The following is a 25991-nucleotide window of genomic DNA, read 5'->3' on the forward strand; positions in this document are numbered from 1 at the left end:
AAGTACGTTAGCTAAAAGAAACAGCCAAATCGGCTCCTGTGAGACTTTGAGTCTGACGTCTTCATGATTATTTCGTGCAGTCCGTGATTTCTCCTAGGTAGTTGTAGGTCTCCGCCAATCGATAAACTGGGCGTGTCAATTTTGGTCCTGTCACTTTCTTGTCAGTTTTAGGCGCTGTATATTTCGACCAATCAATAAACGGGGCGTGTAGATCTCAGTCTGGCTGTTTCTATAGAGCTATGAATTAACTATAAGTTTCCGTAAGAAATAGAGGGAATAATCCTTGGTAGATGTAAATATAGAGCTATGAATTAACTATAAGTTTCCGTAAGAAATAGAGGGAATAATCCTTGGTAGATGTAAATATAGAGCTATGAATTAACTATAAGTTTCTGTAAGAAATAGAGGGAATATTTGGTAGTAGTAAATATGATGGATTTGACTACATATCGACTGCAATGATCACACTTCAAATACTATTAGTCAATATAAAGAATGATTCTTTATTACTTATATTTAACTAATTTTTAATCAATGTTCCTAAAGTGAAAATTACTGATAATTTATTATTTTTATGATCCCGCTTGTGCCCTAATAGTGCACGTCAGTTGACGTAAATCGATGCAGTCAAACACACTCAATGTTCCTAAAGTGAAAATTACTGATACTTTATTATTTTAATGATCGCGCTTGTGCCCTAATAGTGCACGTCAGTTGACGCAAATCGATGAAGTCAAACACTCATTTTTGGCAATAAGCCATTATCATTAACGAAATTAGATTCAGTTTTATCACAAAGACACTGAAAAATGTAGATCTAAATTAATTAATATATGTATACATAACTGCCTTATCTTATATTGAGAGGGGAGGGATTATTCTACGGGCATTTTTCGTTGTTGATAAAAGCATGTACCGGGTAGTTAGTCCGACTTCGCGCACTGACGCCAGACTTTCAAATAGTTATCCTTACATCAGCTGTACATTATTCTGTATTTTGCATAATTTTGATTGTACTGGGTGGGTGTATATTTGTTCATTTACAACCATCCACTTTACAAAGGCACGTAAAATCGTTTTTCAAAAGAGGGCCAGGCTGATAAGCTAAAACGACCAAAAATATTTTTAATCATAATATATATATAAGGGCCAATTCTCTTGGAATGTAAATTTTTCATGTATTTAATGTGATGTTCTACTTAGTAGATTTGCCTCCAAATAAAATGAATAGACTTAGTTTCATTATTTGTTGGGGATGTTAATACATGGGTAAGTAATATCAAACAAAACTGAGCAAACAGGAACACACTATATTAAAAGATTTCATAGTTATGGCCCCAACGGCAAAAACTGGTTATGATCTGTCATCAATATTTTTAAATAGTATGCTAGAAGCAGTCCTCTCATGTGGAATTGCCAAAAAAATGATATCATTTGTAAATAAATTTGATGTTGGACATCTCCAGAACTTTGCATACAACATATAACATTTTTAAACCGTTGTGTTCTGGGTACTTGTAAGAACTGAAGACTGGGATTCTTTGTACATATTTATTGTAAGGACAGTGAAGTTTATTTTTTGGGCTTGTTGGCCTCCTCCTCTGCCTTTTCTCTGGCCTTCTTCTCACGGAAGCCCTGCAGTCTCTTGGCAGCACGGGCTTGACGGAGAGCAGTGAAAGCACTGAATTTCTTCTCTGCATCAGTAATTTTCCTTGCTTTTTCAGGTTTGTATGCTTTTTTGATTGGCATAACTAGGCCAGTCAACTGAGTTGCCATCTTGATTTCCTCCTCCTGTAATGTATAATGCTAATGTATTATTTCTAAAACATGAACATAGTACAACATTCATCTTATTCATTTTTTTTAAATATGCTATACCTGTATACATTTTACATATTTTACCATTCATATGGTTTTGAGACAAAAACATCTTTAGGGAAATGGTAAAAGTGGGGGGGGGGTGTCATTTAATCAAATTTTTAAAAAAAATAATTATGGCCAAAAGTTTTGTGCTATTATTATGAAAGATACAATGAACCAAAGTTTTTGCAGACCTGAATGCAAACCCGTAAGTGTTTTTGAAAGATAATGAAATGTCACCCAATTAAAGATTTATATATCAAATTTTCATTAGTCCACGTGGACTAGTGTCCTAACAAGTCTGCTAGTTCAACTCAATTTCTACTAGTCTCAGACTTGTGAGCATGAGCTAATTTTGAACCCTGACATCTGTAAGTATGATGCATGGGCTCTGTTTTTGTATGACCATAAAGTTAACTTCATTTGGAGAAATCTTATCAATTCTCATAACCTGCCTTGACCTGACCTCTAGATCTGCACATGACCTTGATGTTGCCAATACTGGTGGATTTTGATTTTTGTAATGATTTGATGAAATTACACATTTTCTGATACAGTTGTATTGAAATTCTACCATGAAAAGACTACCAAAAAGACTACCATAATCCGTATTATATTCACTAGATTACTTTAGTCTAAAATAAGTAATTTGTTAAATGGTTCTTTTGGGGAAATACCGTATTTTCCCGACGACTCGTCGATGCGGACGACTTGTCGAATTGCCCATTTTTGGCCAAAATTTTAACAAAATCCTACGATACGTCGATCTCAGACCATACGTCGATCTTATCACTTCAAAATGGCCTATAAAACTGCAGTAACATTATCAGTGTATGATGCCATGATGTCACCGATATTGCTACCAATTATTATTAATGCTTAACATTTAAACAATTACGCTTTATACTTATGCATCAAATTTTCAAATGCCGGCAACTTCTACAAAGTCGCTTGCATTTTAAACAATTCCCGATATCGCGTGTTATGCAAAACTAAACTTACTTTGTCAGAAATATTTTATTCCCAAGCATTAAAATAAGTATCCACTCTGACTATCGCCAGTGTATTCGCCATTACGTAACCAGCCACCTGTTGACTCGGCGCGTGGTCAATGTTTGTTTAACAATTTCCGGTGTCATAGGCATGCACCTGTCTCGTGTCGGACTTCAAAGGGGGATCTCAAGTGCAGAAAGCTTAGCAATTACTATGATTTGATGAAACTTGTTTACTTTGTATCCAGTAATGCAGTTACACGCTATTGTTTTACATAGACACTGTTAGAAATAGATCGATCATGTGTACGACTTGATAATGACGATATACGACATACATACGTTTCCTAAAAAAATTATCTAACAATAATCAAAGAATTGGACAATAATTAATCAATGAACTATAATCACTCTTATAACGGTACTCTTTATATACACAGGGAGTGAAATTGCCGTAAAGATCTCAGCCTTAGGGCAAGATTATTAACACAACCGGTGTCAGCCTATTGTATAAACAGTAGTATTGATAATTGCCGATTACGTATTTTAAGATTGAATTTGACCATTAAATATTTCTGATTTATACTTTCCACTAACAACTCTTTACAAATAAAATAATTCAATTTAAAAAAACATCCCCCGGACCTACTGCAATATTTTCTTCCATTCAAACTTGGTTTCAATTTTACTGCGCAATGTTATCTTCCTACTAGTGATACATAGAACCATGTGACGATGTTTTTATAAAAACGGAACGGTAAAACTTTTAATTGATTAAAGACAATGTAACATTTTTAATAACTGTTGTTATTATTATGTATTTAAGTGTTGACAGATTAGTGAAAATGATCATTATTAAAGATGAACAGTGAATTCAACAACGTAATTTTCAATCACACAGCCAACTCAAGATGATTAAAACCAAGATTTTGAATGCTATTTTTAAAAAATTTCTGACATCGAGCCTACGACAAGTCGAACAAGACGATAAGTCGGGTGCTCTGCTTCAGAGGAAAAAAATACCGACTTATCGTCGGAAAAATACGGTAGTAAGATCAGCAAATAATTTAGAACATCATTGCCATGAGCTCTGGTTATTTCAAACTTCTACATGTTCTATTAAAAAAAAATTCTGAATTTCAACTCTTTTTCACAGCTTATGACTGCTTAAACTAATTGCAAATGCAAATTAGGGGTGGAAGACATAAAATATCTTACTGTGGCATCTCCCTTCTTGGGTTTGCTCTGTTTCTTGGGGAAGAGGATCAGTTTGGACTTGTACTCCTTCAGTCTCTGAGTGTTTTGCTGCTGTGATTCCAAACTCTTATTTTTACGCCTGTAGTCGACAGCAATTCCAATAGTAAGGGCAAGCTTTTTGTTAATCCCAGCAGCCTGTAGAAAGAATCTCAATATATAAAAAATTGAAATTGCTCTTTAATTATGTACTTTTTTTGGATTTTAATAAAATACAAGTCTGTCCAAATCTGTCTACAATGTTCAACAGGATTGCACAATTTTTTACCAGTAAACTTGTACAGATGTGGCACCATGGCCTAATCTAAATGAGATTTTCCGAGACTACAAGACTAAAAATATTGTATTGATGTGTCTTACAAATAATTTGATTTCATCAAGACTTTATATTTTATAAAGACCTTTCTTCTGAATCTTTCAGCAGTGCCTAACAAAGTGATTCAGATATAAGGGCAAGATTCCCAAATCACTTTGCAAGGATTTAAAAAAGATGTCAGTACAATATTCTTCTTAACCCCAACAAATCTCAGTGAAATTAACCATGACATTGATCTCATTATTACTATAATGATGTACAAATTTATGGTGGCATATCTCTGCCCCTTGTGTGCAAGTTATTTTTCTATTGATTATGTCGACATGCAAGATAAAGATGTTGACATGCAAGATAGTAATGTCAACATGCAACATAACTATGTTAACATGCAAGAAAACTGTGATCAAATAAGAGTAATAAAAAAACTCAAATATCGCCAACATGTGACATCCAAGATGCAAGATACGCTACCTATTGATGTCAACATCCAACATATTTATGTTAACATGCAACTTTTTTATGTCGACATGCAACTTAGTTATGTTAACATGCAAGATAAATATGTCGACATGCAACATATTTATGTCGACATGCAACTTAGTTAAGTTGACATACAATTTATAAGTTGCATGTTAACATATTTATCTCGCATGTTAACATAACTAAGTTGCATGTCAACATATTTATCTCGCATGTCGACATAAATAAGTTGCATGTCAACATAAATAAGTTGCATGTCAGCATATTTATCTTGCATGTTAACATAAATAAGTTGCATGTCGACATAAAAAGGTAGCATCTTGGATGTCACAGGTGGGCGATATTTGAGATTTTTTGAGATTTTGTATAATTCCTATCTGATTGCAATTTTCTTGCATGACAACATAGTTATGTTGCATGTTGAGACAACATAGTTATGTTGCATGTTGACATAATTATCTTTCATGTCAACATATTAATCTTGTATGTCAACATATTTGATAGAAAAATAACTTGCACACAAGGGGCAGAGATATGCCACCATACAAATTACATTAAGTCAATACCACGGAATAATCATAAGGTACATGCAATGAATTCAAGACCAATATAATTATTATATTCTGTCCCATGTATTTGCTTTCACCACTTTTTGCTTGATGTTATAGGTTGTAAAAACATAAAGAGGTAATGTGTGAAAGAATTTTGACTTACATTGATTTCAATTGTTAAACACTGACAGGTATGTTTATCTATTAATAATAAAAATGGGACAGACAAGAAAATCAAAGAAACGAACACTAATAAAAAAAATCAAATTTCAAAATTATCTGCTATAATCTGTCCAAGGTTACTGTTTTAATCACTTATTGACATATTTAACCAATTATATGCATACTCGTCATAAAAAAAACTTTGAAATCAATACAAGGGCTTAATCTATTATTACCCACACAGAGAAATTAACAAGATATTAATGGAAAACAATTGACATTTTTTAATTGACATTTACACAGGGGAGAACATTGACATATCTTCTTCATTCAAAAATACTCCGAACACCTGGCATAATTTTTCAACATTATCCTCACGGTACTTTCATGGGTCTTGGAGCAAAATCTCCGTAGACTTTTTAAAGCTGCATTATGAAACCTAACAAGCTAGAGAGGGCATTTCAAAAGGAACATTTGGGGGGACTTATACATATTATTGAATGAACATTATTTGAACCCTGGGATATTTATAATCCTTGAATAATTAAGCAAAGTGTGATGTGAGAATATCATGGGACAGAGTATAGTTTACATAAATCTAATGAAACCTTAAGCTCGTCAAGTGTGAATCCTTTGCCAGCCCTGATTTTGGTGTTGTACTTGAATGTTGGACATCTGACAATGGGTCTCAGAGATCCAGCTACTGGCCTTGGAGCAATGCGGCGAGCTTTCTTGACTCTGTTATCATGTCGCCTCTGTTTTCTGGCAGGCTGGTTGAACCAATTCCTCACGTAACGTTGCCAGTCTTTGTGAAAATGCCCATTTGGGATAACGTTGTTCCTCTTCGGGGCCATGTCTGTACATTAAAACAATCTCAAAATTAGTATAATTTATTGAGTATTGGGATTACAGTTATCACACCGCCAAAGCAAAGTTGATTGTATTATTATTAATGAATATATGTGTGACGGCTTTAAACACAATATCTAAAGTGTGTAAACATTTCTTCTATTGCCTTCATAATCATTATGTATGTCTTCTCTATTGATAAAAATGTTATATGACAAAACATGTATGTTATTGTAGTATGTGTTGACTTCATAAAGTAGGTAAAATACACTTCGATGCACAAGATTTTCACGGATTTATAACCTATACAACACTTCTGTCATACCTCTAACTGATGGCCGACGTTAAAAGGAAGTACAAAAGAGTTCCAAAACCGGAAGTTATCGTTCGAAGCAGAAGATTTTTTATATTTACACAATGTTTAGTGTTTAATCTGATCCTTTTGGAAGAATTTGCATTCATTGCGTAAGTCAAATCAATTTAATATTTTAGGCCTATTTATGAAATTCCGTCGTCTAACATCAAACATCCACGGAAAACGACAGCCAGTCACTCGCGTTTGTTCATGATTTTTTTTTGGGGGGGGGGGGGGGGGGGGGGGTAATCTGAAAAGTTGAAGGGTATGGCATTTTACATTTTATAATGAGAAAACTTATACTACTGACTTAACAGTTTTTAGTCCATACATCATCTACAGATAAGAAGTAAAAGGACAAAAATATAGGATTCATTATCGTAATCAAGTTTACATGACTGTGAAATGAAATGGTCAATTTACAGAGCTATATTACTTAATTGATGACCCTTTATATTTGAAATATTCTGTATTTAGTTAATATACCAAGTGCGGATCCAGAAAAAATTCCAAGTCATTGATAGGTCAAAAGGATAATTGTGCTTGCTTTTTTGGTAATTTGGGAATGTAATAAATTTCATTTTGCAGAAACACCCCCCCCCCCTGCCCCCTCAGATCTGTCCATGTTATACATTTTAAATTTTGAAACAGTACTTCTTATAGCTGGTCTTAAGTCCAATTGTTTCCAAGTACCTATATTTTTGCCAGTGTTTAATGTTGGTGTTAAATTTTTATTGTGATAGGGAGAACTGGTGAAATTATTGGAAGTCTTTATGAGATCAGTTGAGGGTAATAAGGAGAAATAGAAAATATTGTGCAATTTAATATATGATGTATTTTACAATCTGTTGCAAAATTAGTCATAAATTTTCCTTATTTGCTCTGTAAATGAAATTATATATTTTTTTTAATGATAATCATATTCAATTTACATGAAGATCATGTTCCTGAACCTAATTTTAATTGATTTTGATATAATTTATACAGTACTCGGAGTTTAAACTTTAATTTTTTTTCCAGATGTATGCTGTAGAAATTCAAACAAGGAGTAAATTTTATGATACGTTGATTCTATGTCAATATTTGAAATATCTCGATCAATTTTGAAGAGTAACAAAAGTTTTGTAATTTATGGTCACGCATGCTTTTATCAGTTTTATGGTTCCATTGATATATCAGTACTACATATTTTATACTTTTCATAGACAGACCTGTTATCATAATGATCTTTAATGAACATGTACAGACATGCATATATGTTTATCACAGTATTCTTGCTTGAGAATACAACACCTGCATGCAAGTGAACTTTTAATTCATATTTATAATGTGCATGCATGTATATGATTTATTAGGTCACCTGAGTGACTCAGGTAACCTACTGCAATTGGTCTTTGTCTGTCGTCGTCAGTCATCTGACCGTTTACAATTTCTAACTTCTTCTTGAAAACTAATTAAATAGCTAATTCTAACCATTTTAAGTATAATTAATTAAAACATCTCTATGATAAAAGGAATCCAAATTGTGAAATTAATGGCTTTCCCTGGGTCTCATAGGTGGGGTGGGGCCAAATATGCAAAGGTTGGGGCCAATATAGCAATATAGTAAAATCTTTTTCTTTATTACATACTTAGTAATAAATACAGGTTTTTTGCACATGTGATACAGATGACATCACAAAATCCGTATCGGCCTCCGGGGCTGATACAGGTTATCAGCCCTCCAGGGCTGATACGGATCCGTATCACACCCCTTGCGGAACTCCTCTGCCTTTTTTCGCTTCAACATTTTTGCATGTTTACAGACGAAAAATAAAACATTTTCAGTTACAGTCGACATTTTTAAGTGCAGTTGAAAACTTCAAATGCTAGCAAATGTTTTAAAGCAGTCAACTTTTAAAACCTGATGAAATTCCGTTCTGTAGCTTCATGTTTGTTAAAACAAGAAGAACTCATATTTTTATTAAATACATGTACATGTCCTGACTTTTTTCAAATGATATGAATAATCAATTTGTTCAAGTTGATGGGTTTTCTTTTTAAATTTATTACTAAGTATGTAATAAATATAATAATAGATACCCTTTTCCATATCACAGCTTGTATCAGCCCTCGACCAATATCAACCCTCAGGCCTTCGGCCCTCGGGCTGATATTGGAGTCTTGGGCTGATACAAGCTGTGATATGGAAAAGGGTATCTATTATTCTCTATGTACGCCTATAAATATTTGTGAAAAACTAAATGCATGGAAGTCCACAAAGTCCTATCCTGTAATCATGAAATTCATTCCCCCTGGGTCAAGGGTTCAGGTTCAGGCCTTAGGGAGGGTTAAGTATGGCCATATAGTGAAAATGTATTGATTTAATGATACCGGTATTTTCTTCAGAATCTGTACTATGACAGTTCTGGGAGGTAAAGTTATGCATTTTTATTACCGGGTATGTTCATATATTAATGCCCTGATGTTAGATTGTGAAATTTACAGCCCAGGCCATGGGGCAGAAGTTTAGGCTTATTATTGGGAAGGGGGGGGGGGGGGGAGAGTAAATATGGTCATATATTTAACATGTATTTTCACTTACCAGGTTAATTGCTGTGTGTCATCCATTAACAGTTTTAAAGGAAATCTACAGTGTACTTTAACATCCTGTGCATTGTATACTTGTAAGCTTTATGCATTTTGTGTGCACTATAAATGAAACTGTAAGTATTACAAAAGATTGACTATTAAATGCCTGCAGGTCTATTTTTGCCAAATCTTACACACCTGCAATGAGCAAAGGTTTAGATAGTCTGAGATTCCTACGATTCTTGAACCTCACTCCCAACCATTTTCATGAATGAATGGTTTAAAAACATCAAAAAATAAAAGGAGGGTAACAGTCAGAGGAGTCTCAGATTAGGGTTTAGACTTCAAAATGAAACTCAAAGACCCATTTCGTTACTGTTTAGGGGTCACCGAAAAAGTAGACGCGGTCTATTATAGGCAGGTGTTATTTACCTGGAGTGACCAGGGTCTTTTGAGGTGCTACTTGCAATATACAGTGATATACATGAAATGTAAAATAGATATTGAATATATACTAATTTCGCATGAATCCATCAATTTAGAAAATATTAAGTCATTTGAATGAATATTTTTATGGATTTCATCTATTATTCATTTAAGAAAAATATTACAATTTATTTAGTTGATCCATTGGATTGTCACCACTATCTAAAACTGTTATTTTCAAAAGACATTAATTTGCTTATTTTTGTATTTTCTCTGAAATTCAACAACTAGCTGATAGCATATTAGTTGATGTAATGTTATTCTGTCAAAGTCTTTACAAATTGTCTTCCATTATTCTTGCGGTAATAGGTGAACTTTTAATGAGTACCAGTAGTCTTTTGATTATTTTACCTATCTAACTTTACCACTCTAATCCATTTGATAAGACAGCTTTGTACTGATTTCTTACAGTGATTGTTTGAGTGATATGTTATTCCAGCTATTAGAAATGTCTATTGATCTAATAAAAAAAAGGAGAATGCAAGGTCAACATTTTTGAGGGCCGTTTTTATGTCACAAAGATATATGACATAAGCTTGTATGGCTTCTAAAGAAATGATTGTATTCTTCTCCCACTGGGCCCCTTTCTGTCTCATCATACACATATTAAATGAAACTTAAATTCCCACTTATTCACTTCCAAAAAGTTTTTAATATAACTTAAGACATTACTCTTGAAGTTCATAATGCAATCAATGAATCATACAGTGGTACTGTACTGATTTGTTTCCAGTGTTCAAATATTCAAAGAAATTTTTAAAAATAATACGAAATAACATTTGCGGTAAATAAATTTTAAAGGGAATGCTGCCCATAAGTTAATTAATTGCTATCAACACACCCAGTCTTGGAAGTCCGGCTGATACGCATGGCCAGATCTGTCGATCAAGGCTATGGCTGCCCCTAGCTATTGTTTCTTGTTTGATTGACAAGCAATATGTCTTTGATCTCAGTCTAGGTAATTTTAGGGGAGGTGACGTGGCTTAAAGTTGGGTCTTTAAAATGCAAACATGAAACTCTCTGACTTGTCAATTTAAGGGCTATGGATTCAGGTGGCCTTCAAGGCCTATGGGCCTCTTGTATAAAATTTAATGTGCATGCAAAGTTATTCAGATGAATTACCAATTTAATTAGAATAAGACTAGGATACACTATATTGTAGAGGAGTGGATATGAGCAAGTCTAATTTTAATTAAGATAGATTGGATAATTTGCTATAAGTTTCACTTTAATTTAGTCCTGTGATGTGTTGTTTTTCAATTACAGGTACAAAGACAAGCATGCCACAAAATGATCTAGTGATCCTCCACTTTAATGATGTGTATAACCTTGAGCCCCAGAAAGAGGAGCCTGTGGGTGGGGCGGCCCGCTTTGTCAGCTGTGTCAAGTCCTACCAGTCTCTTAACCCCCTGGTGCTCTTCAGTGGAGATGTACTTAATCCATCTTTATGTAAGCACGTTAAGGTTTAGGGAAAATGGTATACAATGTATTAAAAGTAAAGAATCAGAGTTTTTTGGGGGTTTTTTTTTTGAGAAAAAATCATATTTCAATTGTAATGATATTGTCATGTATGTAGACATTAATTTGTATTTGCGCCTAAAAAGCTGAGTCAATAAAATTTCAAAAGAGATTATTTACTTGTCATTATAATCAATGATTTTGGAGCATTGTACCAGTATATGTTAAATGTTTTGATGAAAAGAAAACTAGATTATATATATACAGTATCTATTTTTCTGATTTTATACAATAATTTCTTGGGGTTTTTTTTCCAGTAAGTATATTCCTTAAAGGTGAACAGATGATACCTATCCTTAATGCTGTTGGAACACATGCTGCAGTCTACGGAAATCATGATTTTGGTAACTAAATAATTTACAGAATTTATTAAGGATTAACTATACTCTGTACCAAGTTTGCTTCCACCACTTTTTGCTCAATATCCCGATAATTATAAATATCTTTGTGCTCAAACTACATTCATTCTCTAGAATAAAAAAAACCCAGATTAGTCTGAAATGCCCTTTCTACCGCTTCAGGTTTTAATACAAAATCAAAAATAGAAAGTCTACAGGGATTTTGCATTGCAAACAATATCAAGTACCCAAGATGATAATGTAACGTTTTCCGGGTTCGAAGATTCGGTTGCTCTGCCTGAGCAATTATAATACAAATCAAATTTCTCAATCAAAGCTTAAATCAGTAATATATACAATTCGCTACTTTCTACTAGAGCGCACGCGCTTCCTCAACAGAAATTATTCTGTTATCAGCCGACACAACACATGCAATAAAACCTCGAAAGCCTTATGCAGACACGTAAGGTATTTATTTGTGTTCTAGGTTTCACCCTAATTACTGCTTCCTTTACAGCTTCTTCTCACCTCGGCTGTCTGTTCAGAACTCCCACTGAGAGCTCAGAAACTCTCCTTATATACCCTTAGTCACGTGATACTCGGGGATCTAGAAACAGGAAGAAGTACTCTAGTATGAGAAGCGAATATGATTTTGATTCCGACTTTCGTTTCAATAACGTTAAAAGTTGTGCGAGGTGTCCCAAGTACAATGAACTTCCCAATAGAGAAAAGATGTAAACATTTCCCATTTTGAATCTTTGTACAATGTTTGTTTTTATTCATGTGAAATTCTCCGAGATTAAAGATGATGTATCCATGAAGAAATCTTGGATTTTCCCCTTTTCTCGATTTAAATTAAACTTCATTGACAGATATGTTTATTTTGATTGAACTTCATCAAAAAATCATGGAAGCAATAACTTGGGACTGAGTATAGTCGTAGAGGATTTACATAGGCAATGCCTGCTATATAACAAAATATTGTTTTAAAAAAAAGAGTTTAGTCACCTTTGCTCTTTATCCAAATTAATGATTATATTAAACTACATTGATGTTTATGTGTGAAGTTAAGCCATATTTGCTTGAATTTTTCTATGCTGCTATGTTTCATTAAAAATCTATCAATTCGTTAAAAATTTAAAGGGGGTGGTCTAGTTATAAATGGTATTGTATGTACCCGAAAAGATATCCAAAAGAAAGATAAAACAATAGTTTTAAGGAATGCCCCCCCCCCCCAAAAAATAATTTATTAATGTGATATGGTAAAAGGGTAATGATTTTAAATTAAAGTGGGTTCTTTTTTTATATCTATAGATTTTGGAGTGGATCATCTGTGTGAAGTAGTTCAGAAAACCAGTTTTCCTTGGTTACTAAGTAATGTGATAGACAACTTGACCAATAAACCTTTAGCTGAGGGACAGGAGTCATGTATCATAGAGTGGAGTGGGTACAAGGTAAGTGTAGTTACTACAGTTTAAACTTAAATGAACTCTTTAGAATAGTAAAACTTAAGTTTGGCACAATGACTTGTATATTTGTATCTGTCAAGAACACCATGATGTTTGTGTATGTTTAGATTTCGGTACTGCAAGCTATAGTTGTTGATGTGCTTTTTGTCTACAGTTATCAAATATCAATTTTATAATGAATTTTTAAGTAAGATGTATTCTACATGGTCCCTTAGTTAATCATAGTTACTAAACGAAGTGAGATGCTTAGTCTCAATCACTGTTTCTCTACACCTAGTTGGTAACTTCAAAGTCTTTATTTTGGGGGCCATAGGTAAATATGTGTTTAGAAATTTTGTATTGATTAATTTAGTTGAAAGAGGCATGTGACACACAAATGCATGATTTATCAGATATGGAATTTTTACACAATTTCCACATATTTTTAGCTCACCTAGACAGAGTCAGAGGGAGGGGGGGGGGGGGGGAGGTTATGCTATATATTTGAGCCATTGGTTTCAGATGCTGGATGAGTTAATGCAGGCTTGAATGCTGTCATGGTTCATGTAACTTTGGATTTGAAACATAAAGCAAGTTTCAGATACAGAACCTAATCTTCATTATCAAGGATGCTGAAAGTAAAACCTTGTTCCACCTCACTCAAACAAATATACTTGTTTGTGTTTTGACCAATGTCATATGTTTTATCAGGTAGGCATAATGGGGCTGGTGGAAGAGGAGTGGATAGAAACCCTCGCGACCCTTGACCCAGAGGATGTCACCTACCTGGATTTTGTGTCCAAGGGCAATGAACTGTGTCAAAGTTTAAAGGAAAAGGTGACTGGTTATACTTTCTTCATAATATATATTTTCAAATGTACATTGAGTTTTAAATTTTCTATGCAGATACTGTGATGCTGTTATGGCTTGTATAAGTTATAGTCTGAGGATTTGGATATTCATATTACGATACATGTACATGTATATTTACCAGGGGGCTGACTTAATCATTGCTTTGACTCATATGCGCTGGCCAAATGACCGGCTACTAGCGGAGAGAGTCCCAGGAATAGACATTATCCTGGCCGGCCATGACCATGATTATGGCCTTGAGATTGTAAGTATAATTTGCAGGTCTATGGATATAATTCACCCTTACATTTTGATGGTCAAAGGAAAAAAAAGACTGAAAGATTCATTGAAATAATTTGATTTTTCTCTGCTTTTTTAATTTCTTTTTTGAAAAGGTATATGGGTTTAACATTTACAGCTTTAACAGAATATCTGCATTATTCAATTGGTCTTCACAACTGATTGCAATTATTTATGGATTAAATGATTTAAAAAACTAATCATTTATTACTATAAAATGAGAAAGAAAGAAAAAAAGGAGAAATAAAAGTAATTTGATCATCATGTTTAAAAAATACATAATGTTGTATTTTTCATTCTTTAGGTCAACGATACCAATATTGTCAAAAGTGGAACAGATTTCCGCAATCTTAGTAAGATTACCATTAAAAGAAAAGAAGCCCAGCTGCATGTGGATATTGAGAAAGTGGATGTCACCTCAGAATTTGATGAGGATCAAGAGACAGTGGAGATTGTCAAACATTGGCAGGGTACATTATACATGTATCTCCATTGATATAATTTTAATTTGATCGACGTTTGTTGGTTCTCCAACGATTAAATTTGGCAAGGATTTTTTGATAACTTTTAAATGATTTCATACTTCATTTTCATCTCATATTCAATTATTCATGAGTATTCATATATGAAAAGTAAGAATTTTCATGTTATTTGCATATTTATGCATTCATTGATGTTATTTATCTTAATAGGCGATATTGATAGTAAAATGGATGAAGTATTGGGCTACATGAACACAGAACTAGAAGGAAGGTTTTCAAAGATAAGGTCGCAGGAAACAAATTTAGGTAACAGACATTATATTTTCAGCTTAGTGCTTGATATTCAATGGTCAAAAATAATTTGGCCAAAGGTCTTTCTGCAGGCCTATAAAACTATTCTTTAATATGTGACTGTCGGTCGAGCAACTGAAAATTTTCTGGTTGCTTGACATGATGGAGGTATATAAGATACAAAAAAAAATCAACATTATTATGTATATTTTGGTATTGTTTATTGCAGGGAACTTTATAACAGACATTATGCTTGAGATATCTCAGGCAGATTGTGCCCTGTTAAATTCTGGAACATTCCGATCTGATAGGGTCCATCCAAAGGGCTGGTTCAAACTCCGAGATCTTCTTACTATACTTCCACTGGTGGATGAGCTCGTTGTCATTGAAGTCACAGGTACAGTGAGGAGAGTAGTTTGGGTTATATGATTTACCAATAACTAATGCTGAATACTGTGGAATCACTAGAATTTGTGGTATGAGGCTCAATTTTAATAAATTTCACAGGTTTCCCCACCAATGGATCCACCCTTAAGACACGTTCCTCAATTTTATATGACTTTTTCCAGGAATTTGTCAATGGTTTACTACTACTTTGACAAACTTTCTTGGAAAAAATTAGGATACCTTACCAGGCATTTATGCAAAATACTAGAGTATGTAATTTCCTATATAATCTTTTTTAAAAATACACTTGAACTGCTGATATAAAAGTAAATAAATATACAGCACAGCAAAACACCATAGTGTAACTCTATATAGGACGGGGCTGGGCTTTGAACTCAGGACCTCAATAACCTATGCTCTTGCCAGTGAGCGGCTACAACTATAACCACCCGGCCACCTATGCATGTTACCATCTACAAGTAAATTTTAATCATTTTGAAATAAATATAAAAATAATAATTTTTATTTGACATCTTTATTACGAGAAGATACAAAAAAGATGCCCGAGGAACGTGTCGTCTGACCTTAATGAACTAGGAAATGCTTATGAATAAAGTTGTATATATTCTCAATTAAAACTTAATATCTAAATAAGAAAGTATCATATAACATAAAAATATAATTATGGAATTACGTAGTAGAAATCTGCACATTGTGGAGATAGGAAATAAATAGAAAATAATGGAAGATAGGTCGCATCTGACCTTAAAGCAAATTTTTTCATGAGATTTCAGCTTTCAGTCAAAATTTGAGGTTTAATACAGAGAAAAGTAAGTTTTTATTTGTGAAATTGGTCGTCAAGAAAAAATTTTGGAAGGAAAGACTTTTTTGAATTTACATATTGTCATTTTCAAACTATACAGGTCAGCAGCTACTTCAGGCTTTGGAGAATGGTGTATCAGCATATCCTAAACTGGAAGGTCGATTCCCTCAGGTGGCCGGCATTGAGTTTGGGTTTGACCCCAGCAAACCTAAAGGCCACAGAGTGGACCCAAGTCTTGTCAGGGTTCAAGGGAAGGATTTAAATCCTGAGAAAGTGAGAGCCCTGGTTTTTTTTTCTCTGCTCCAAATGATTTAATTTTTTAAAAATGTAAACTATTTTTATTTGTTCACATATTTGTAAGGCTATAGTTTTGTTTATTTTTCCCCATATCTGATGATACATTTGAGTTTTTAAAACAAGTTTTGCATGAATTTATTGTGTCAGATATTTTAATGAATTTTTGGCTTGTTTTGTCTTTTAATGCCGGTCTGGTACGTGCACCTCTGTTTGCGGTACATATGTAATGTTACAGTCACTGTTGTGATATACATATTTATTATATTATCTTTGCATTCTTTGGTTCTCACTTTAAATAATGCACCAAAGACTTTTTGAATTTTCGTAAACTTCTTGAAACAGAATATACAATAATATATGTACATGTATGTACTTACAAATGTAATATCATACATTTATTATTCATATTGTGCTTCCTTTGATGGTTTATCACTTTTCAGGTTTATGAAGGTTAGCAAAAATTGCAGCAAAAATTATGTCATTTGGGTGGCGTAATTTTTACTGCAATAACTGCTATAAGTATACTAGTACCTTCATAGTTTGTGTGACCACTAAAGAAAGCATTTGACTGTTTATATTTACTTCTGTCTTTAAATCTCTTTTGAATTATTCATATATTAAGTGAATTACCGTAAATTCTTAAGAATACCATTTTATTGATGGGAGAGTTACATAGAACCAAGTGCTTGATAATCCATTGAAAATATATAATGGTAAACACCATTAAGAAAATGCAATCCCTTATATCTCCATGTTTCAAACAGAGCTGATTTTGAGCCCCCATCTTGTGTTAATTAAGCTTTTGAAAGTAATGATATCAAAAACTTATCAATTCTACAGTATAATGTATAAGCAAATATAATACATCAGTAATGTATCAGTGTACACATGAGAATTGCATATATCATATATATTGTTTATTGCATGATCTCGAGAAATTGTAGATTAGTTAACAAGATATAATCAACAAATCTTAATTTTTTGAAACACAAGTAACCAATTTGTCAGATTAAACACGATTTATTTAATTTTTGAAAACTAATATGTGCCCCAAAAAAATTGAAAATCAATTGCAAAGCATTAATTTTCTTTTTTCTTTTGTTAAACAGAAATACAAACTTTGTACAAAGGAATACCTCTCAGAAGGCAAAGATGGCTATGATGTGTTCAAGAACTGTCCTGTAAAGGTAAATGAAATATGAGGACTTCTAAAAGTTTCAAATCCTCAGATTGTAAAATGATCACTTTTAACTGAGTGATCAAGGGTTAATTTATCATTGAAAATAAACAGCAAATGCATTAGATGCAGGCTCTCTCTCTCTCTCTCTCTCTCTCTCTCTCTCTCTCTCTCTCTCTCTACATTATTACACTGAACTGTTTGTCATATTTTTATTAGCTCACCGAGACGAAGTCAGGGGGAGCTTGTGCTATACCCTCGGCGTCGGCGTCCGGACCTGGTTAAAGTTTTTGTTGCAGGTCCTGTATCTAAGCTATTACTTGTCCTATCTTCACCAAACTTGCATGGATGATGCATCTGGACCTACTTATGGACTTGAAAGACTTGGATGCTGAATCTGAGTCCTAAATTTCAGATGCTGGAGGAGGTTAAGGTTGTTGGACCAGGTTAAAGTTTTTGTTGCAGGTGCCCTTTGATAGCAATATATAAGTTACTGCAGGTCCGTACTTCACCAAACTTGCATGGATGGTGTGTCTTATGATACTAATGCACCAGACAGGCTTGAGTGCTGAATCTGAGCTATAGGTTTCGGATGCTGGAGGAGGTTTAGGTTTTTGGGGCAGGTTAAAGTTTTTGTTGCAGGTGCCCTTTGATAGCAATATCTAAGTTACTGCTGGTCCGTACTTCACCAAACTTGCATTGATGGTGTGTCTTATGATACTGATGCACCAGACAGGCTTGAATGCTGAATCTGAGCCATAGGTTTCGGATGCTGGAGGAGGTTAAGGTTTTTAGAGCTGGTTAAAGTTTTTGAAACAGGTGCCCTCTGATGATTTTATCTTAGTTATTACTTGTTCTAACTACACCAGACTTCCATGGATGGTGCGTCTTATGATACTGATGCACCTGACAGGCTTGAATGCTGAGTCTGAGCTATAGGTTTCAGATGCTGGATATGGTTAAGTTTTTTGGATCAGGTCACATGTTTAATAGATAATAGTACTATTTAAAACTTGCATAGTTAATTAAACTGTAGTATGAATGAGTCACAGAGGAAGCTTCAGATGCAGAGCTTGATCTCCATTATCAAGGATGCTAAAAAATATATCTTAGTTATTATAGGTCCTAACTTCACCAAACTTGAATGGATGGTGTGTCTTATGATACAGATGCACCTGACAGGCATGGATGTTGAATCTGAGCCATAGGTTGTGGATGCTGGAGCAGGTTAAGGTTTTAATTGCTATGCCCTCTGATGATGATATCTTAGTTATTACTGGTCTGAACTTCACCAAACTTGCATGGAGATGCGTCTTATGTATACTGATGCATCTGACAGGCTTGAATGCTGAATCCGAGCCATAGGTTTCGGATGCTGGATGAGGTTTAATTTTTTTGGAACAGGTCACATGTTTTATAGATGATAGCTTGCATAGTTGATTAAACTATATTATAAATGAAACGCAGAGGTTGCTTCAGATGCAGAGCCTGATCTCCATTATCAAGGATGCTAAAGAAATCTCCTATCTCACTCAAACCTGCTTGATAGATAGATGTGTTTGTTGATAAATGATATAACATGATTCCTATGATATAGTATTGTATGGTATGAAACAATATTGTTTAGTATGATACAATAAAATATCATATGTAATATTATAAAAAGTTATATAATACGATATTGTATCAATTTTTTTGATATTTATGTAATGATATTGTAACATGATAACGTTATGTATAGTATTGTATATTATGATACAATATTGTATAATATTATATTGTATTATTAATTTATTATTTTATCACATGATACTTTTACATAAGATATTGCAAAATATAATATTGTATCCTATGATACAATATTGTATATTCTATAATATTGTATCATACGATATTGTATAATATGATAATAGTTTCTGTTATATAGAATTATATCACATGAAATTGTATAATATGATAAAAAATGTAATATTATATAATATCATATCATACGATATTGTATAATATGATATTGGTTTATGATATGATATTGGTTTATGATATGATATTTTATCACATGAAATTGTATTGTACGATACAATATGTATAATATAATGTTGTATTATATATTTTACTTTATCACATAATTTTGTATCATTTGATATGATACAATGTTGTATCAAATTATATTGTATCATATGATACAATATCATATTTTTTTTCAAAAATGATACAGTATCATACAATATCATACTATATTATACAATATAATATCATATGTTTCAATGTTATGATGTATTATGTAATATGATATTGTAATATAATACTATATTGTTTTATATATTTTGATATTGTATTATGTGATCAAATACAATAACGTATACCACAATACAATGTCATATCATACGTTACAATATCATATCTCATCATTGTTTATTATGGTATTTTATTGTATTACATGATATATGTTGTAAATATGATAAGATGCAATATTTAATTTTATATTATTGTATTGATTAACATATGAACATATGATTATCATACAATTTTTTAACAGATGATATACGATATTGTGTCAAAACAGAATCCATGAATATCCAAGATCATAAAGTATGATTTTCATTTAATATGATAAAGGTGGTCTCATAAAGGTGAAGTCTCATAAGTGTGATGTCTCGTCTCGGTGAGCTTTGTAATCTGTGATTACCTGTTTTTTATGACCTACAGGAGACAGCGGAGCAGTGCTGCACACTCAGCACTGGGGTGAGGAATCATTTTGAGTCCATTCAGATAATAAAGGGTTACAAGAAGTGCAAATCCGGCCATAGGCAAAGCTTAGTGTCCCTTGTCAGGTATGTTTATCATCATCATCATCATCAAAGTCCCTCTTAATCAGTTATATAGCTATGAATAGAGATAGGGTTGGATTCAGTTAACTATAGAACATGGAATTCTCTCATCTTAAGGAGTCTTTGGGGAGAATGTTTCAAACATACGATTTCCTTTAAATTTTTTACAGTGAAATATCAACTTATGAGTAAACTATGTGCAAAATATAAAGTAAATTGACCGGATAGTTTATCTGTGTGTTGCGCTCAAATTTTGGTCGTATGTCCGATTCATCACCGACATTTTATATAGGATTATACAGGAAAATGAGGGTTTTCATTTTCAATTTCATATTTAAAAAATTACAAACGTACGATTTTCTTTAAATTTTCAGCGATGGAAGGTTAACGTATAAGTAAACTTTTTGCCAAATTAAAACGAAATTGACCGGATGGTTTTTAGGCTATCCGTCCTCATTTGATCCTATAAATCTGTGTTTTACAACAGTAAAGAGGGCGCAAAATTTTAAACCCGCTACCGACCTCAAAGAGGTGTTTTGGTTTAAAGGCAGGCAAGGAAAGGATCGAGTTTGACACTTATTCTATCTTAAAATTAAACAAAAATTATTTTGAATTTCTCCTACAGATAACAGATGCAAAGTAATAAGTACATGTGTGTTTATTGTGTATATTAATGTGTGGATATATAGTTAGACCTGCATGTTGTAAATATTTTAGTACAATCAATCATCTAGCCAAGACAGATACCGTCCATAGTTATCTTTTTACTAGCTCTATATCCCCTTTCATATGTTTTAAAAACCAAATAAACATTATCATAATGATTATCAAACACAGTTTTATATACTGACTGTGGTTACCTATTTATTTGTTGCATCAACACCAATTTTCATTGATCTTGCTGTTGTGAAAGTCTATGAAATAAAATGTTCAGGAAAGTAAGATATTTTAAGGAGACAACAATTTTAATGATATCTTAAAAGTAGGACCAATGTCCATAACCTCCAAGTACATGTATCAGTTTTCTTGAAACTGTGAATCATAAAGTATTGAACAATGGAAAATAATGCTCATGCACAAATATTAATGAAATCACAGTATTTCACTGATTAAAACCTGTTTAAAGCTTTTGAAAAAGAGGATTTTCAGTTGTTTGATCTTATGCTTGTTTTGTTATTTGTTTTGTTGCTTTTGAACAAAAAATGAAAGAAAACTAGTTAATCTCTCAGTTTGCTTGAGTTTACCCGTGGACCTTTTAGTCTTTTACCCATGTTTGCTTGCTGCATGGTCCAATCTGAATTATAATAAAACACATGCAACTCCATCTTGAGGACCTTTGTAATTACATCAATTGGTCATTGATCTTTATATTTGTCACTGGAATATGTATCAAAAGTTGACCTCTAAGTTCTGACAGTGAATAATTTCATTTCCTTAAAATTTATCTCTTTTCCCAAACTTTAAATATTGGCATATATTATCCCTTAAAATTTATCTCTTTTCCCAAACTTTAAATATTGGCATATATTATCCCATATAAAGAGTAAATTAATTAAGTTTTAACTTCAACTGATGTGGAAAAGGAAATTATTCATACTGTAAAATGAAGCTTTCTTCAGCAGTTTGATGCATTATGACAAACATTGGATAATCAACATTTGTGGAAATGAATTAAAATTTCACCTAACAAGATTACACACTTGTATACATGCAAGTATATTCGGAAATTCTTGATTTTTGCAAATCATTTACCTGTTATTTTTGTTTTTGTTTTGCACGGTGTTTCACTGTTTATACTAACAACTGTTCCTTGTTCTTTGCCTTGAATTGGACTACTAACGGGATTAACCAGGAAGAGAAAGCTCGTGCAGAAGTTCATTTCTAACCTCAGGAAGCAGAGCATCGCTCACCGACTGGACAAGGCGGCCAGCTCCTCAGCCAAACTTCAGCGTCGCGTCTCTCGACAGGAGAGCGTTCATGACCAAGAGGAGGCTCAGTGTCATCTGTCCCCCCGCCTGGAGGGACGCATTTACTTGTTGAACGACCAGGTGAAGTCTATTTCTGAAGAGATATGCCCTAATGGCATCGTAAAGCATACAAAAAGTCAGTCAGGAATCTGGAGCAAATTTGGGCTATTTTGTGGACTTACGGCATTATCTTTGGGGTTAATTTGGTCTTTTAAGAGGAGATTGAATAAGTAATCAGAAAGCGTTATGATGAACTTATATACAGGTACCAGAAAATATTTAAGGTTGAAATGTGTTCACTCTGTGTTCACGCAAGCTTCTTTTTTTTCAATTTCTTTTAAATTAATTATATTGGAATATGTGTTCAAGAATATTGCCTTTGAGTGTATATTGCAGGTCATGTACATTATTCAAAATCTAGGTGAGTTATTGATCGTATACATGTATATGGTAGTGGAATATATTAGCTTAGATTAGCACTATATTCATGGTACGCTGTGAATTTATTAATGTCACCATATATATAATTATAGGTACCTGTACATGTACTACCTGGTCTGCATTTCATTATTCTGATTTGGTGAATATGGAAAATATTCCCAAATTATTATTTCATATTAAATTTAATTGTACAAGATTATGTAATAAAACTGATTTTGGGAGAAATGAAACATTGTGATAAAATGCCAAAATTTAGACAACAAATCTGTCACTTGTACATGTACAGAGTATCATATCCATCTGTATTAACCAGCACTTTCCCTGTCATTATGTAGCCACCCGAATAACTGTAGTTTACATGTGTATTAACCAACCTTTCCTTGTGTTTCATTGGCTGTGCTTGTGTGGTAAACAAAGTTCCAGTATCCAATGAGAGTGCTTCTTGCATAGGTTGATGTACAAGTGTAAAGGTGTTAGCTGTGTGTTATGTGGTTGTACGCTATGACCCTGTGTTTCTTGTTTGTATATATATAACAACCCTAGCACTTGTCGCACAACATCATTCCTACCCTCACACTGTGTAGATATAGCTAGTTCTTGTTTAGAGCATATGATATATATTTTTTCAATCATCATCCAAATTTTTTTTTAACTTACACAAATTATATTGTAAAATTTTAAATCCACCTATGTATGAATGAAGGAAGATTAATATATAAAATTATGAAAGGAATTTCCCCCTCATCCATTTTAATCTGATGTTGTTTGAAATTAATAGTATGTGTATATTATACACTGTACTGGTAAATTTGTCTCTGAAAAATATCAGAATCTACAATGGAAGAACAAAAGTTGAAAAAAATGAGTATCCGTTTACATGAATCAAAGTACTATTGCTCAGTCAGATAAAAAAGTATAAAATACTTTAGTATGCTTTCTCTAAAATGAAGCTTAGTTTCATTGAATTGTTGTTTTTATTTTCAGATAAGAACAGAAAAAATGATAGAAAAGAAACATGGTTTAGAACCGTGTCAAGAAGTCGATCTTGAGGAGGAGAATGATGTGCTGTTAAACAACCTATCTTTGGATGCACTTTAAGAATATTATTACACATGTTGTACAATACAGCTTTCAGTGACTTTAGTACGTATTGAGAAATACATATTTATTTGCTGCCACTAGTGCTTTTATAAATAATAGTGTATATATATTGTTTATTTCTATTTATTTACCTGGTAGAATTGTTGAGGAAAAGAAAGGTACCCTACTTCTTATCTTGCATCTTGCATTTTGTCAAAAGAATTAGAAATGCATGTTTTATTTAGAAAGGCATTATTTGAAAGGGCATTGTTGTCATATATTATACAATACTAATATTTAGTTTTTGTATTACATGTATTGTACATAAGATTTAAGTTGGGTATTATGTCTGTATAAGTGAAGAATTTGTTTTAAATTATTTTTCTTGACACATTTATTTGGTTCATTAATGTATAAGACTACATACAACACATGATGTACTCTTGATTCTGTATTTAGGTTGCAGGTATTTTCAGTTAATCTATCAATATGATAATTTTTTGGTAGGATGTTAGTTTGATAAAGTAGTTCTTTCGAATACTCTAAAACTTTGCATTAATGTAATTCTATTTATACTAGCAAAATTGATAAGATGCAAATTATAGTCTGATGAGTTTATTGGCAAAGTGATGTAATTTCAGGGCTGAACCCATATAGATAATCTGAAACAATATAAGACTTATTACACATGTAGCACTGATTTGATGGCGAGGTGTTCATAAACCTAAGGTAATTTTCTTGCAAGTATATTTAATAAGTTGGTGATCAGTACTATTTCATGATATTGCTTGCATATTAGAAGATATTTTTAAGAAGATAAAGCATTTTTCTATTTTTTTTTTTAATTTGTAAGCAGTTACAAGTCCACCCCGTATAATGTGTTCTTTCTCTGAAGAGAATATTTTGTCACTACCTCAAACAATAAGTATTTTACATTTTTTTTTTAAACCGGGTTTTCCAAACAAACAAAAATCCGGTTATTGAAATAGTGAAAATGGCGGGCGGGCAGGTGGGTGGGCGGCTGCCAAAAAGGTATGATTAATGTACGGATAATTCCTCCTACAGTTTTCAAGCTATGCAACTTTTCTTTTGCAAATCAATTGTACATATATCAGAGGTGTGCATGTTGCTAGTATTTTGATCTCTGATTTTTATGAAAAAAAATACCAGCTGTTTAACTTAGTCATTTTGGCAAACTATTGCATATAGGGTACTGCTATTGTGCGAATAAGTCCTTCTACAGTTTTCAAGATAAGAAGTTGTTCTTTTTGCAGATCGATTGTACCAGTTGAACTTGGTCATTTTTTTGGCAAAATATTACATATAAGGTACCTCTATTGTACAGATAACTCCTTCCATAGTATTCAAGTTAGGAAGTTGTTCTTTTGCAGATCAATTTTACATATATCAGAAGTGTGCATATTGCTAGGGTTTTAATTTATGATTATTTATGAAACTAATACCAGCTGTTGAACTTAATTAAATGTACTTTTTAGCAAAAATATTGCAAATAGAGTACCCCATTTCTCTGGATAGGTAGTATTCATCAAATAGTTAACAAATGGATTATGGACATTGTTCACTCAAAAGAGAACCCGGTTTGCTGTCACATTGACAGCTTTTCTCTTATTTTTTTTTTTAACCTGAAATATAAACATGTGCTTCATTCGTTTTAACAACTGTTAAAATCATCATGCAATGAATGGTAAAAGTATTAGTATAAAACAAGAATATTATTTTTGTCAATAATATTTTTATACACTATTCTGCGGAGGAAACTCGTATTAAACTTCCACGTACGTTTTATTATCTATACTGTTACATATGTATTCAGAACTCACCAAGATTTTAGAACATACGGTAATTAATTTCAAGCATAGGTATCG

At 32.9% G+C, this 25991-nt stretch overlaps 2 protein-coding genes across 8 annotated transcripts; one reads left to right on the forward strand and one right to left on the reverse strand.

Annotated features, from left to right (window-relative positions):
- Window positions 1-1537: 1537 nt before the first annotated feature.
- On the reverse strand, window positions 1538-6920 carry LOC105337746 (large ribosomal subunit protein eL13). Its single transcript, XM_011442617.4, has 4 exons — window positions 6790-6920; window positions 6224-6471; window positions 4071-4244; window positions 1538-1791 (listed from the first exon to the last, which is right to left on the reverse strand). The coding sequence occupies exons 2-4, from the start codon at window positions 6467-6469 to the stop codon at window positions 1573-1575; spliced, it is 639 nt and encodes a 212-aa protein (XP_011440919.2). The 5' UTR covers window positions 6470-6471; window positions 6790-6920; the 3' UTR covers window positions 1538-1572.
- Window positions 6822-25838, forward strand: LOC105337745 (trifunctional nucleotide phosphoesterase protein YfkN). Of its 7 annotated transcripts, XM_034481911.2 has the most exons (15): window positions 6822-6929; window positions 11143-11325; window positions 11652-11738; window positions 13047-13186; window positions 13892-14017; window positions 14175-14297; window positions 14637-14802; window positions 15025-15120; window positions 15335-15502; window positions 16416-16588; window positions 17722-17799; window positions 20496-20620; window positions 22470-22665; window positions 22981-23005; window positions 24010-25838. In XM_034481911.2, the coding sequence occupies exons 2-15, from the start codon at window positions 11157-11159 to the stop codon at window positions 24072-24074; spliced, it is 1737 nt and encodes a 578-aa protein (XP_034337802.2). In that variant the 5' UTR covers window positions 6822-6929; window positions 11143-11156; the 3' UTR covers window positions 24075-25838. The 7 variants fall into 7 exon arrangements, 4 of the variants coding, with proteins under 4 accessions (XP_034337802.2, XP_019926776.3, XP_019926774.3 ...); XR_002200615.3 differs by having other exon boundaries at window positions 22470-23005; window positions 24010-24134; XR_002200616.3 differs by having other exon boundaries at window positions 22509-23005; window positions 24010-24134.
- Window positions 25839-25991: the final 153 nt, after the last annotated feature.

Source organism: Magallana gigas, chromosome 3 (assembly GCF_963853765.1).
Source record: "Magallana gigas chromosome 3, xbMagGiga1.1, whole genome shotgun sequence".
Taxonomy (NCBI): domain Eukaryota; kingdom Metazoa; phylum Mollusca; class Bivalvia; order Ostreida; family Ostreidae; genus Magallana; species Magallana gigas.